The sequence below is a fragment of the Bos javanicus genome, chromosome 11 (genome assembly GCF_032452875.1).
Source record: "Bos javanicus breed banteng chromosome 11, ARS-OSU_banteng_1.0, whole genome shotgun sequence".
NCBI classification, from domain to species: Eukaryota; Metazoa; Chordata; class Mammalia; order Artiodactyla; family Bovidae; genus Bos; species Bos javanicus.
In genome coordinates, this window is record NC_083878.1 from 93,065,747 (window position 1) to 93,081,482 (window position 15,736).

Below are 15,736 nucleotides of genomic sequence, written 5' to 3' on the forward strand. Positions count from 1 at the left end.
TGCCTTTATTTTTCATCAGGTGATCTCACTTCAGCTGCCTTAGTTCTCCCACTTTTTCCAATTACTAGCTGTCCTAAAACTAAGATCATGGCATCCGGTCCCATCACTTCATGGCAAATAAAAGGGGAAACAATGGAAACAGTGAGAGACTTTAATTTTGGGGGCTCCAAAATCACTGCAGATGGTGACTGCAGCTGTGAAATTAAAAGACACTTGCTCCTTGAAAGAAAAACTATGACCAACCTAGACAGCGTATTAAAAAGCAGAGACATTACTTTGCTGACAAAGGTCCATTTACTCAAAGCTATGGTTTTCCCAGTCATCATGAATGGATGTGAGAGTTGGACTGTAAAGAAACCTGAGCAGCAAAGAATTGATTTTGAACTGTGGTGTTGGAGAAGACTCTAGAGAGTCCCTTGGACTGCAAGGAGATCCAACCAGTCCATTCTGAAGGAGATCAGCCCTGGGAGTTCTTTGGAGGGAATGATGCTGAAGCTGAAACTCCAGTACTTTGGCCACCTCATGCAAAGAGTTGACTCATTGGAAAAGACTCTGATGCTGGGAGGGATTGGGGGCAGGAGGAGAAGGGGACGACAGAGGGTGAGATGGCTGGATGGCATCACTGACTCGATGGACTTGAGTCTGAGTGAACTCCGGGAGTTGGTGATGGACAGGGAGGCCTGACGTACTGCGATTCATGGGGTCGCAAAGAGTCAGACACGACTGATTGACTGAACTGACTGAGACGAAGGCATGCTCCAGAACATTTTTCCTTTAGAAGTAGGCACAGTCAAAATTTGTTGTTGTTCAGTTGCTAAGTCATGTCTGACTCTTGGAGACCCCATAGATTGTAGCATACCAGGCTCCTCTGTTCTTTATTATCTCCTGGAGTTTGCTCAAATTCATGTCCGTTGAATCAGTGATGCTAACTATCTCATCCTCTGCTGACCGCTTCTCCTCTTGCCCTCAGTCTTTCCCAGAATTGGGGCCTTTTCCAATGAGTCAGCTCTTCACATCAGGTAGCCAAAGTATTGGAGCTTCAGCTTCAGCACCAGTCCTTCCAATGAATATTCAGAGTTGATTTCTTTTAGGATCGACTGGTTTGATCTCCTTGCTGTCCAAGCGTCTCTCAAGAGTCTTCTCCAGCACTACAGTTCAAAAGCATCAGTTCTTTGGTATTCAGCCTTCTTTATGGTCCAACTCTCACATCCATATGTGATTTCTGGAAAAGCCATAGCTTTGACTATACAGACCTTTGTAGGAAAACTGGTTGGAATTAAATAGAACTCTCAGCAGCACTGTCTCCTTTGGTATGGACATATAAATAGTACCCTTAACTTAAATCAATTGGATTCCCAAGACAAAGAGTAAACTGGTGAACGTGTTAGTTGCTCAGTTGTGTCTGACTCTTTGAGACACCATGGAACTTCATTTAGCCCACCAGGCTCTTCTGTCCATGAAATTCAACAGACTAGAATACTGGAGTGGGTTGCCATACCCTTCTCCAGGGATCTTCCCAGGATCGAACCTGGGTCTCCTGCATTGCAGGTAGATTTTTTACCATCTGAGCCACCACATGAGACAAAGAGAAAATTGGTGAGTTGAAGGTAAATTTTGTGAGGTGAAGGGTAACATTGCCCTTGACCCTCTCATTCCCTTGTATTCAGATGAAGCGCACATTCAGCTGGTATTAATCTTTATTGTGCACCAGTGATGAATCATCCCCAAAGCCTTTGCTTATTATCTCTAGGTTCCAGGCTTTTTTTTTTTTTAATTGATACATAATTTTTAGTTAGTAAAATGACAAATCTTATGTGTACAGCATTTTACTGATGACTTGGTCATCTTTTTCTTGTTGATGACCATTTAATTTGTGTTTAGTTTTTCCTAACATAAAATACTATGAATATTTTTGAGTTTTTAATAAACATAAAGTATTTTTATGTTTATAAGAATTTCCATACTGCTTTCCAAAGTGATTGTGTAATTTTATATTACCAGTCACTGCCTCTAGGTCATGAGGTTATGGTAATTTTTAAATTTTTACTTAAAAATTTTTGTATTATATTTTTTTGCTTATTTTTTTGCTTATTAATACTAAAATACTTTATCTTTAAAAAATTTTTTTAAATTGGAGGCTAATTACTTTACAATATTGTATTGGTTTTGCCATACATCAACATGAATCTGCTACGGGTATTCATGTGTTCCCAATCCTGAACCCCCTTGCCACCTCCCTCCCCATACCATCCCTCTGGGTCATCCCAGTGCACCAGCCCCAAGCTTCCTATATTTTGCAAGACTTGGAGTTTCTAGAAGAAATATTAAATTATATAATGTATACCTGTGGCAGATTAATGTTGATATATGGCAAATTTTTTCTTATTAAAAAAAATAAACATATAGTTGTAGGAAGAGGTGGAGGAAAAAATGGTTTAAACATTCCTATTGTTGAATGGATAATTTCTTGGTTCTTGTTCTTTCTGATCATTAGCAATTTTTTAACTTTAAATTTATTTATTTTAATTGGAGGCTAATTACTTTACAATGTTGTATTGGTTTTGCCATACATCAAAATGAATTTTTAATTGTTTGGAAAAATGAGGAAATTGAAAAGAAAGACATAGCAATATAATAAAGGAGGAATGGAAAACCAAGAGAAGAGAAAAAGTGAAAACTTAAGTTTTAAACAAAAAAATTTTGAAAGAGAAAAATGAAGAATTATGAAAATCTTCAAATTGAAAATCAGCTAAAATGTACTTTCTCCTTCTCCTCCTCCTCCCTCTCCTTTCTTCCTTTCCCTTTTCAAATGTTTACAAAGGCATCCAAGAGCTACAAATTAGGAAATTATTTTTAGCGATATACTGAAATGTGAAGGATGTTGGTGGATAAGTCTTGAAAAGAGAGCAATTTGTTCAGGAAGTATCCGTGGGAAAAGGATTAGTTTAAGCATCTCATTTGGAAGATTCACTGTGATGACTCTTGATAGGAGAGAGGAGAAATAGAGAGGGAAAGTATCTTGATTAAGCAGAGGCAGAGCCAACTGAAGGATCATCATCACTGGATGTAATTACCCATGATGCCTCATCTCACATGGGTTAAAGAAGCTAACCTCCAAGAACTTGCTTGTTTACCAAGAATCAGCAGAAACCAGATTCAAGTGGAGCAGAATCCACATGTGTGTTTCTCAAGAGGGTGCTGCCTATGGTTTCCTTCTAACCAACAGCTTTCTCAGGCCCTGTTTCAGGTCTTTGTTTCTCAGGCTGTAGATAAAGGGATTGAGGGTGGAAGTTAAAACTGTGTAGACAATTGTTGCCATGTGGTCCCTGACGGTGTAGGTGGACACAGGCTGTAAATAGACATAGAAGATGCTTCCATAAAAGAGTGTTACCACAGTGAGGTGAGACCCACACGTGGAGAAGGCTTTGCATTTCCCATCAGCCGAGGGAATTTTGAGAACTGCAAGGAGGATTCGTATATACGAAAAAGTAATGCATAGAAAGGGAGTCACCAAAAAAACAGATCCTTCTATCATCATCACAATTTCATTGACAAATGTGGAGGAGCAGGATAATTTCACCAGAGGGCTGAAGTCACAGAGGAAGTGGTGGATAATATTAGAGTCACAGAAAATGACCTGATTCAGCAGAAGTGTATGTAGGAGTGAGTGGAAGTGAGGCAATGAGCAGGAGAAGGCCACCAGCAGGACACAGCGGTGATGGCTCATGATGGTGACATAATGGAAGGGGTCACAGATGGCCACATAGCGGTCAAAGGCCATGACTACCAGAAGCCAACTGTCAGTGTTGCCCAAGGCATATATAAAATACATCTGGGTCAGGCACCCAGCATAGGAGATGGTCTTATGTGACAGGAAGTTCACCAGCATCCTGGGGACAATGGTGGTTGTGAAGCAAATGTCAATGAAAGACAGGAAACTCAAGAAGAAATACATGGGGGTTTGGAGCTGGGAGTCAGAGCGGATGGCCAGGATGATGAGCAGGTTCCCTGTTATGGTGACCAGGTATATGATGAAGAAGATGATGAAGAGTGGCTTCTGCTCCTCAGGCAGGGAGGAGAGTCCCAGGAGGATGAATTCAGAGACTCTGCTGGTTTGGTTGAGTCTTTCCATTGACTTGCATCTAGTCATATACAAGAAGGTTTGTTATTTGTCATATTCCAATTCCATAGCCCAAGTCATGATAACCCAGCAAGTCTTTCTTTCCTCTATTTGGTCACTGTTAGTAGCCGTCCTGGGAAAGCGTGTCCAGCTTATGGTCGTTGATGTGTTCTTCCCTTCCCAAATTCATGGGCATCATAAGGGCCTTGTATTGCAAGCTGGAGAGACAGAAGAAGACAAGTTTTCCTTTAGAAATTGCCAGAGGTGGCCCTCTCTGATTCAAGTTCCTTAGTTCCTATTCTGGGAAAAGTCCTATTTCCTTACTGGGAACATAGCAATAAAACTGACAAATCTTTGCCTTTGTGTAGTTTATATTGTACTTTGGGAGTTAGATCATCAACAAACAAATATATAACATAGTATCAGGTATGGATAAATTTTGTTAAGCAAGTAGAGCAACCTAAGAGAATGGAGCTGACTGGGGAGTGGAGGTGGAGGTATTTTAGATAGGGAAGTCAGAGAGCCCTCATTTTTTATTAAAGCAAATTCTGTTGCATAATTCTAAAGTTTTTCTTTGCACTGTTTTGGATAGAATAAGAACATTTGTGAAAATAATCAACAGGGCAAATCTAGGAAGAACGGTAATTGTAGTTCAACAGCATTTTTTCCTCCTCTTGGCAGAGAATGAGAGGTTCATCCTTCTTAGTTCATGGGATGCTATCATCACCAGCCTGTGCAAGTTGTATATAATTTTTCCTTTCTTTAATTCCCCTGTCTTAAATCTCATGTGTACAGGATGGGCATCCTTTGTTGATTATTCAATTCATGTTTAAAAATTCCTCTTTCATATGTTTATTTAAAAATATATGAGAAACATTTATATACATTTTTTTCAATCATATCCAGTTGTCCAACAGTGGATATTGAAAAAGCCTGTTTCTTGGTGCTGTAAAAAACTAGGTAATGAGAGATCTTACACTAGCAAAGTGCTTTAAATAAAATTTTTAGAGTCAGCACATCCACCCATGCCTTGTGAATAGACATATTCCATAGGGATTTGTAAGCATTTTGAGATATTGGTTATATATTTTTGGTTACTGTAAAAATCTCCACAATACACACTTACATTATCCCTCACTGTCAAATTGTCAGGCTAATTTCAGGTTTTTACAAAATTTTATGGAAGAAATGTTTGTTTAGGCATTTAGCTTTGAGTGAATCAATAATTATTACTTAAAGCTCAATGCATAACAAATATTACTTCCATAAAATCTTGTAAAAACCTTAATACGTCCTGATGGCTCAGTGGGTAATGAATCCTCCTGCAATGCAGGAGACACAGGAGACACAGGTTTGATCTGTAGTTTGGAAGATCCCCTGGAGAAGTAAATGGCAACCCCCTCCAGCACTCTTGCCTGAAAAATTCCATGGACAGAGCAACTTGGGGGGCTACAGTCCAAAGTGTGCAGAGTCAACACAGCTGAGTGACTAAGCGAGAAAATGAAGTCAATATTGCTATTAATCAATATTTATTGAAAGTTTTCGATATCGTGCTTATGCTAAACATCTCACTAAACCCCACAATAAAGAATTGGGAGATATGTGTTGTCATCAGGTGCCTGAGTTTTATGGAAATGAAGCAATTTGCCCAAGGTTACTAAAGGTAGTAAATAGCCATCAGGATTTGAACCCCACTCTGATTTCAGACTCACTTTAAGCATATGCTCTCAAGCATTGTGCTAAATCTCTTCTAGCTTTGGTATATTAATTTTCTGTTGCAATCAGGCAAGGTTCTGTTTTCTCATTTTGATAATTTCCTACATGAATTACCCTTCTATTCCCTTAATTGACAATGTTTCTTCTCCCATACTCACTTGCAAGAGAGGTGAGTTATCTTTCTATGTTGTAGAGATGGTAGAATTTGAAAATGTGAATATCCATGATTAACTGGCCATAATCAGGCAGAAATAATTGGCCATGCACGACTGGGATATGTCTGGTATGTGGAGCTGTGGCCCTGTGATGCACACTGCCCTGAGTTGAAGACAAAAAGTAGGGGTTTGTTTTGTCCTGCATCACCTGCTCACAAGTTGGTTCCTGATGTTTTGTGAATAACAAGGGAGATACTTTGTTTTTGTCTGTAAAGCAGTCTATCACACACAAATCAATGTTAAAAAAAAATGAGTCATTTGTGAAAGGGCTGCTTGGGGAATGCTCAGTACAACAATTAGTGGAGATTTGGTTGGATGGCATCACCGACTCAATGGACATGAATTTGGGTTAACTCTGGGAATTGGTGATGGATAGGGAGGGCTGGCGTGCTGCAGTCCATGGGGTTGCAAAGAGTCAGACACAACTGAGTGACTGAACTGAACTGAACTGGTGAATGAATGGGGTTGAGTACTCCAGGTTGTAGATCTCAGGAACACTCAGGCTAATGACTAGAAAAAAGGAGGAAGGTTTTGGATCTGAGAACAAGGAAGAACATTCTAAAAGCACAGGGTGAGTGAATGAGGCTGGGGATTCCATAGTTTTTGTTTCTAATCTACTTATGGGCTCTGCTTCCATTAAAACATGTGGTATAAGGGGACTTCTCTGGTGGTCCAGTGACTAAGACTCAATGCTGCCAACACAGGGAGCTTGGGTTCAATGACTGGTTGACTAAGATTCCATGCTGCCAACACAGGGGGCTTGGGTTCGATCATTGGTCAGGGAACTAGATCCCACATGACAAAATTAAGAATTCATATCCTACAACTAGGAGTCCGCATGCTGCAACAAAGACGCGGTGCAGCCAACATTTTTTAAAATGTGGTATAGATAGCCTAGAAGTCCAACTGGATGGATTTAAAACCAAATGGCATATGGAAATTTTACTTGGACCTTATGACTTCTCAATCCATGAGTTATTTGAAAGTATCTTGGAGCAAAGAGTAAGATACCAAACTGGATTGGAGTAGCCAAGTGGGTGGCCAGTTTCCTGAAACTCACCTCCATGTCCAGATGCTTTTCTTCCCTTCCCAGGCCCTCCAGAAGCTGTTCTGCACCACATCTGTTCATCAGGTCACGTCGGCTTCTCACACAAAGTTCAGCTTCCTCATGTGTCTCCCATGAACTTCTGGGCTGATCAATGAGAGAAGCTGGGATGGAGGAGGAGCTGATCTACTACTCCAAAGGGATAACATGTTTCCCTTCCCTGACCTCAACACCCACCTCTTTCCCAACACCTGGTCCTGGGCTCACTGCTGCTCTCCCAGCTCCAGATCTCAGAAGGCAGAGATGCTCTGACTCAAGTGGGAGGACTCTCCTGATTGAGGAAGCCCAGCCAGCTTCTCATGAGTTTGAGGTCTGCTCTACTGGCGTCTGGGGCACTTGTTAGGCTGAGGGAGTTGAGGTGTGATGACCTCTCAGGGGAATTTGTCCCCAGAGAGGGAGTAGAGAGCAGACAGAGAAAGCAGAATGGGAATCACTGTCAGCACTGCTGACTCCCAGGGGACAGGGGACCCCTGAGGCTTCCAGTTTAGATGTTAGGACTAATCTCAGAGCTTCCAAACCTCACTGTGACATCTCAAGGGCATGCTTCAATTTCCTTTACTATGGATTATCAAGAGTGGACAAATATTTATGTGGGTGAATACTTTTATTTTTGGAGACTCAGATGTGGACCAAAATGTATTCTAGGTTTGGGGAGGTCATGAGTCAATGTGAAAGGCTGCAGTTTCTAGGGGATTCCATGGGGGTAGATCAATGGTGTGTACATGCTTTCCACTGTCTGTCTGCATGTAGAGTAAATATTTTACTAGGTGAGATTAGGTTAACATTAATGTATATTTAAAGGGCAGGTTCCAGCAAAAGTTACTGTCACATTTAGCAAAAGAGCTTTGGAAAATAGGTATGTATTTCATAGTTTAGACTAAGAGCAGTGTTTTGAGGTAAAGTGTTGGGGAAAGGAGATATTTCCTAGAACGTTGGCCTTGTCACTTAGTAGTTGCTTTTAATAAGCTTCTTAGCCTCTATAAGCTTCAGGTTCTTCATCTGAAAAATTAGTGTAACAATTCTGGCACCAAAACAAGAAATGAAATTTCCTTTTGAGTTCTATACTGAGAATATTGTATATTACGGTGAATAATATCTACAACAATATTATAGGAAATAAAACACATTCTGCTACCACCCTCAGAGTACCACTGCCTCACACAGAACATGTATTTGTTGAAGAATGATCACTACAGTAATGTTAGTTAACACATCCATACGTTTACATGGTTAAAACTTATTGACTTGTTTTGGTGAGAACTTTTATATCTGCTCACTCAGACGATTAAAAAAAATTTTTTTTTCAAACTGAGTTATAGTTGATGTACAATATTATATAAGTTTGGGTATCCAACATAGTGACTCATAATTTTTACAGTCATATTCCATTTATAGTTACTATAAAATATTGGGTGTATTCCATGTGGTGAACAATATGTCCTTGTAGGTTACTTATTTTCTGCATAGTGGTTGGTAACTCTTAATTCTCTACCCCATCTTGCCTCTTCCCTCCCCTCTTCCCTACTGCTAACGTATAGTTTGTTCCATGTATTCATGAATCTGTGTCCTTTTTTCAGTAGTTTATTTTTTCAGTAGTCTATATTTAAGTATTATCAGACAGTACTTGTCTTTCTCTGTTTTATTTTTTTAAGGGGAAACTGTTTTATTTAGATCCTTGTTTTTATTCAATGAAAGATTCTTTAAATTATATAGTGCCTTTACAATTTTGAAGTTCCACTTACATGATTTCATATAATTCCATAATAACCCTTAAAAAAAATCCCTAAGCCTCTATTGCCTCTCCGCTCTTCCCTCTCATCACTGGCGGCCACTAGTTTGTTCTCTATCTGTGAATCAGTCATCATCTGTCCTCACACAGAGTTATTACATTATTATTGACCAGACTTCTTATGATGTATGGTGCATCTCTGCAGCTTGTTGATTTATAGCTGGAAGCTTGTATCTCTAATCCCCTTCCACTTTCCCCCTCCCCTCCAAATCCCCTCTGGCTATCACCCATTTGTTCTCTGTATTTATGAGTGTGTTTTCATTTTGTTTTGTTTTTTAGATTACATATTAAAGTGATATCATATGGTATTTTTCTTTCTCTTGTGTGACTTATTTCGCTTAGTATAATAGCCTCAAGTTCATCCATCTTGTTGCAAATGGCAAGATTTCAATTTTTATGGCTGAGTAATAGTCCATTTTCTATGCATGTTACTGAAAGGTATGTGGGCTTTGGCTGCTCACCTCTCAAAACTCAACAGACAGACCAGGTTGGTGGAAAGGAAAGTTTGCTTTATTTCAGGTGCCGGCAACTGCGGGGAAGGGTGGCCGACATCGACATCTGTCCAAAGGCCGACTTCCACCCCGCCCCCAACAAGCAGGGGGTGAGAGCTTTTACAGACAGACTGGTGGTGGGGTGGGAGTGGGGGCGAGCAATGTATAGAAACAGCATAGTCATTTTCAAACTGGTCATCGTTGATCTGACCAGCATCATCTTGGTTGTTTTAGGTACAGTTAATAATCTTCAGTTTCAGGGTCCATATGTTCCCATTTCTTTTCAGCCAGTTCTCAGAATTGTGGCCCCTCATGTCCTGGGTGCAGTCTGGTCATCGAGCAGTTAACTTCTCCACCTGGTATTCTAGTATCTTTAAGACAGCTCCCAGGATATGGCTCAGAATATTATCTACAGCCCTTGAGAAAGCACTAAAGGTCCTTGACTTTAGTTCAAGCTTAATGACCACCTTATTATTATTTGGTCTCCTTTGACTGTTTTCCTTTGTTTCTGCAGTTCTTCTCTGATTAAACTTATTCTTTGACAAAAGGCAGGCAGAGGACATGATGGTCGTGGGGGTGGGCACCCCCCAAAAGTAGCAGCCTGCTCTGTGTCATGCACACCACATCTTTGTTTAATCTATTCATCTACTGATGAGCACTTAGTGAGCTTTCATACCCTCTTTATTGTAAATAATGCTTCAATGAACATCAGCGTGCATTTTTTTGGATTAGTGTTTTTCTTTTATTCAGGTAAATACCCAGAAGTGAAATTGCTGGATCATTTAGCAGTTCCATTTTTAACTTTGTAAATTCCTTCCAGTATAGTTTTCCATCCACATTGAAATCTGGTGTAGTTAAAAGACCAAATTAGATTCCAATGTGTCAGGCAGAGGACAGTAATGTGTCTCTCTCATAATCAAGTACTTGCTTTAACCAGGGTGTTATTCTGGCTACAGAAACATAAAGTAGCAGTTACTACCTGACAGTCACAGTATGTCATAGAGGTTCAAAGGCAGGCATCCTCCTAGTGCAACAGCAAACGTAATGATATGTGACTCAAGTGATAAGCCCAAATTACTATAGTTTAGGCAGGTCTTTAAGGAACTCATGACATCGTCTTTCTAAATTGTACATAAATTGTATATAAAAGGTCTCAATGGACATAAATTTGAGCAAACTCCAGGAAACAGTGAAGAACAGAGAAGCCTGGCATGCGGCAGGCCATGGGGTCTCAGAGTGGGAAATGATTTAGCGACCAAACAACAACAAAATAAAAGGTCTCAGAAAATTATTTTAATGTAGGTTTGGTCCAATTCTTCCTCTCATGGAAAAATGAATTCTGGAACATTATTGGCCATGACTCAGCACTACACATGAGATAAACAGTTAAGAACACTAAACTGTTGCTTTGAGGTAGTTTCTTAAGAAAGGAATATTGAATCCCATTCCTGCCTTTATTTTTCAATAGTTGATCTCTCTTCAACTGCCTTAGTTCTTGCACTTTTTCTGCTTTCTACCTGTCCTAACCCAAACCGGGCTTCTCTGGGTTATCAGCTCTGGTTCAACCCTACCGCCTCTATAGGCAGGCAGCAAGATGAGACTCTCCAGAGCTGCTGCTTTCATCCATTTCTGCTGAAGAATTGATGCTTTTCAACTGTGGTGCTGGAGAAGACTCTTGAGAGTCCCTTGGGACAGCAAGGAGATCAAACCAGTCCATCCTAAAGGAAATCAGTCCTGAATATTCATTGGAAGGACTGATACTGAAGCTGAAGCGCCAATACATTGGCCACCTGATGCGAAGACCTGACTCACTGGAAAAAACTGATGTTGGGAAAGATGGAGGGCAGGAGGAGAAGAGGGAGACAGAGGAAGAGAAGATTGGATGGCATCACCTACTCAATGGACATGAGTTTGAGCAAACGCCAGAAGACAGTGAAGGACAGGGAAGCCTGACATGCTGCAGGTCTTTAGTGACTGAACAGCAATTACCAAATAAGTCACTATATAATCTGTCTGCTACTTGGAGTTTGCACTATTTTTATTATGATGGGGTGGAAAAGCTTTCGGCTTTGAAGATCAGACTCCTGGCTTTTTATGGATGCACATTGTTTTTTGAAACACAAATGTCTCCCATTCTCTGTCTACTACAGCCCTTACGCATTAAAACAATAATGCAATTAATCATAATTGATTTATTTCCTATTGATAAGATTTAATGTTTTGGCCTATGTTTGTATTAAACACTAAGATTCACTCAAATAAAATCTCTACACTCAACATGCGGTTATGGCAATATTTCTGTGAGATTCTTAAGACTTGAAGTTTCTAGAATAAGTATTAAATTATATATTTTAAAACATAATTTAGTGATAGATGAAGGGAGGAAAGGTTTCAGCATTCCCCCTGTGGAATGGATAATTTCTTGATTCTTTCTGGTCATTAGCAATTTTTAGTTGTTTGGTTAAAAAATGATGAAATTGAAAAGAAATAAAGTCATAGCAATATAATAAGTAAGGAACAGAAAAACTAAGAGGAGAAAAAGTGAAAACTTAAGTTTTAAACAAGAAAACATTTTTGAATGAGAAAAATGAGGAGTTATAAAAATATTCAAAGTGAAAGTTAGCTAAAATGTACTCTTTCTCCTCCTCCTCTCCTTCCGTCTCCCCTTTCAAATGTTTGCAAAGGCATCCAACAGCTACAAATTAAGTAATGATTTTTATCAATATACTGAAATGTGAAGGATTTTGGAGGATAAGTCTTGAAATGAGAAATTTGTTCAGGAAATATCTGTGGGAAAAAGATTGGTTCAAAGCATCTCCTTTGGAAGATGCAATGTAATGAATCTTCATAGAAAGAGGAGAAACAGTGGGGAAGAACATCATGATTTAAGCAGAAGCAAAGTCAAATAAAGGGTCTTCATCAATGGATGTAATTGACCACAATGCCTATTCTCACATGGGTTAAAAATGCTAACCTCCAAGAGCTTGCTTGTTCACCAAGACGCAGTAGAAACCAGATTCAAATGGGGAAGATTCCCTTGTGTTTTCATCAAGGGGGTGCTGCCTGAGGTTTCCTCCTGCCCACCAGCTTCCTCAGACCCTGTTTCAGGTCTTTGTTTCTTAGGCTGTAGATAAAAGGATTGAGCATGGAGGACAGAACTGTGTAGACAATTGTTGCCACGTGGTCCCTGACAGTGTAGGTGGACACAGGCTGTAAATAGACATAGAAGATGCTGCCATAAAAGAGTGTTACCACAGTGAGGTGAGACCCACAGGTGGAGAAGGCTTTGTGTTTCCCAGCAGCTGAGGGAATTTTGAGAACCGTGATGAGGATTCGTATGTAAGAAAAAGCAATGCATAGAAAAGGAGTCACCAAAAAGGCGATGCTTCTGTCATTAACACAATTTCATTGACAAATGTGGAGGAGCAGGATAATTTCATCAGAGGTCTGAGGTCACAGAGAAAATGATGGATGATATTGGAGTCACAGAAGGTGAGGTGATTCAGTAGAAGTGTGTGTAGGAGAGAGTGGAAGTGAGGCAACGAGCAGGAGAAAGCCACCAGCAGGACACAGCGGCGGTGACTCATGATGGTGACATAGTGGAAGGGGTCACAAATGGCCACATAGTGGTCAAATGCCATGACTACTAGAAGCCAACTGTCAGTGTTGCCCAAGGCGTATATAAAATACATCTGGGTAAGGCACCCAGCATAGGAGATGGTCTTGTGTGACAGAAAGTTCACCAGCATCCTGGGGACAATGGTTGTGGTGAAGCAAATGTCAGTGAAAGACAGGAAACTCAAAAAGAAATACATGGGGGTGTGCAGTTGGGGGTCAGAGAGGATGGCCAGGATGATGAGCAGGTTCCCTGTTATGGTGACCAGATATATGATGAGGAAGAGGATGAAGAGTGGCTTCTGGTCCTCAGGCCATGAGGAGAGTCCCAGGAGGATGAATTCAGAGACACTACTGGTTTGGTTGAGTCTTTCCATTGACTTGGGTCTAAGTTATATGCAAGGTGCTTTGTTATTTCACATGCTCCAATTCCATTGTCCAAGTCAGGAGAACCCACCAAGGCTTTTTGGTTACCAGTAGCAACTGTACTCTCCCAAAGAATCTGTCTGCAATGCAGGGGACCTGGGTCAATCACTGGGTTGGGAAGATTCCCTGGAGAAGGGAATGGCTACCCACTCCAGCATTCTTGCCTGATGAATTCTATGGACAGAGAAGCCAGGCAGGCTACAGTCCATACTGCCACTAACACTTTCACTTTCACAGCAGGTGTGCAGGGAAAGCTTCTCATCCTCATGGTCCATGATGTGGTCTTAGCTTCCCAAACCCATGGGCATCATAAGGACCTTATATAGCAAGCTGTAGGGACAGAAGAAGAGTTTTCCTATAGAATCCATCAGAGTGGTCTTCTTTGATTCAAGTTGCTTAGTTCTTATTCTGGGAGAAACTGTTTCCCTAATGGGAACATAGCAAAAAATAATATTTGCTTTGTGTAGTTCATGTTGTATTTTGGGAGATAAATCATGGACAAACAGAATATGGAACATTATATCAGGTGAAGAGAAGTTTTGTTAGCAAAATAGGGTATTATAAGACAATGGAGATGGCTGGAGGGTGGGGTGAAACACAGAAGTCACAGAACCATCATTCCTTCTAAAGCACAATAAGTTGTTATCCTATTGGATTTAACTTTGCATGTCTGGGGAACGGGTAAAGGTTTGCTGAAACAACCAACAGGGCAAGTCTAAGAGGAATGGTGAAGCTAGGTCAACATTGTTTTATTTTCCTTGTTTGGGCACAGAATGGGAAGCTAATCCTCCTTACCTCATGGCATGATATCATTTTGCAAAATTTTATGGAAGGAATATTTGTTCATGCATCTAGTGATTTGAGTGTATCAGTAGTTAAAGCAGAAAATAACAACCAGTGTTTACAAATACAGATTCCCTATGAAACCTATGCTAAGCATTTGACTAAATCCCATGATAAGGAATTATGAGGCATGCATTGTTTCAGGAACCTAAGGTTTACAGAGGTGAAGCAGTTTGCTCATGGTTACTAAGGAGTTGAATAGCAATCAGGTATCAAACACCAAGCTTATGCTCTTAAGCATTATGTATCTCTCCTCCAGTTTTGGTATATTTATTGTCTATCACAATCAGGCACAGACACTGTTTTCCTCATTTTGACAGTTTCCTACATGAATTACCCTTCTATGTCCCTTAACTGACAATGTTTCTTCTTTCATGATCAGAATGCATCCTTGGGGTTGCAAAAGAGGTAGCCTATCTTTCTGTGAAGTAGAGATGGAGGAAGTTGAAATTTTGAATCTCCATGATAAACTGGCCAAAATCAGGTGGAAAAATTTGACTATGTGTGACCGCTGTGTGTCTAGTGAGTGGAGTTGGGGTCCTGGAGTGGACAGTGCCCTGGACTAAAGTTGAATTGTGGGAGTTTGATTTGTCTTCCATCACCTGTTTGCAAACTCATTCTTGATGTTTAATGAATAGCAACTGAGATACTATGTCTGTAAAGTAGTGTATCACACACTGATCAATATTCAAAGATGAGGTATTTATGGAAGGTTTGCCTGGGGAATGTGGAATACAAAAGTTAGTGCAGAGTTAGTGAATTAATGGTATTCGGTGCTGCAGGTCACAGATGTGAAGAACACACAGGTTGATGACTAGAAAAAAGGAGGAATATTTTGGATCTGAGAATCAGGAAGAATCGTTCTAAAAGCACAGGGTGAGTGGATCAGGCTGTGAATACAATGGGTTTTCTTTTCCTTCCCTTCTACTGGTGGGGTTTTACTTCCAATAAAACCAATGGTATAAACCAAATGTAACACATCATTTTCTTTTCTTTCCCTTCTACTGGTGGGGTTTTACTTCCAATAAAACCAATGGTATAAACGGGTTAGAGATCAAACTGGTTGAACTAAAGATCAAATGCCACATGGAAGTTCTACTTGGACCTTAGGATGTCTCAATCTGTGAGATATTTGAAAGTATCTGGGAGAAAAAATGTAAGGTACCAAAGTGGGTTGGAGTAGCCAAGTGGGTGGCCAGCTTCTGAAGCTCACCTCTATGTCCAGATGCTTTTCCTTCTTTCTCAGCCTCTCCAGAAGCTGATGTGCACCATGTGCATTCATCAAGTCACGTCTGCTTCTCAGTCAAAGCTCAGCTTCCTTATGTGTCTCCTATGAAATTCAGGGCTGATTGACAAGGAAATAAGCAGGGATGGAGGAGGAGCTAATATACGACTCCAAAGGGGTAACACGTTTTC

General features: G+C 40.3%; 1 protein-coding gene and 1 pseudogene across 1 annotated transcript; both read right to left on the reverse strand.

Moving 5' to 3' along the window:
* Nucleotides 1–3,202: 3,202 nt before the first annotated feature.
* LOC133256614 (olfactory receptor 1L8-like) lies at nt 3,203–4,208 on the reverse strand. The gene has a single exon (XM_061431392.1). The coding sequence runs from the start codon at nt 4,148–4,150 to the stop codon at nt 3,203–3,205; it is 948 nt and encodes a 315-aa protein (XP_061287376.1). The 5' UTR covers nt 4,151–4,208.
* Nucleotides 4,209–12,484: 8,276 nt separating this feature from the next.
* On the reverse strand, nt 12,485–13,428 carry LOC133256615 (olfactory receptor 1L8-like; annotated as a pseudogene).
* Nucleotides 13,429–15,736: the final 2,308 nt, after the last annotated feature.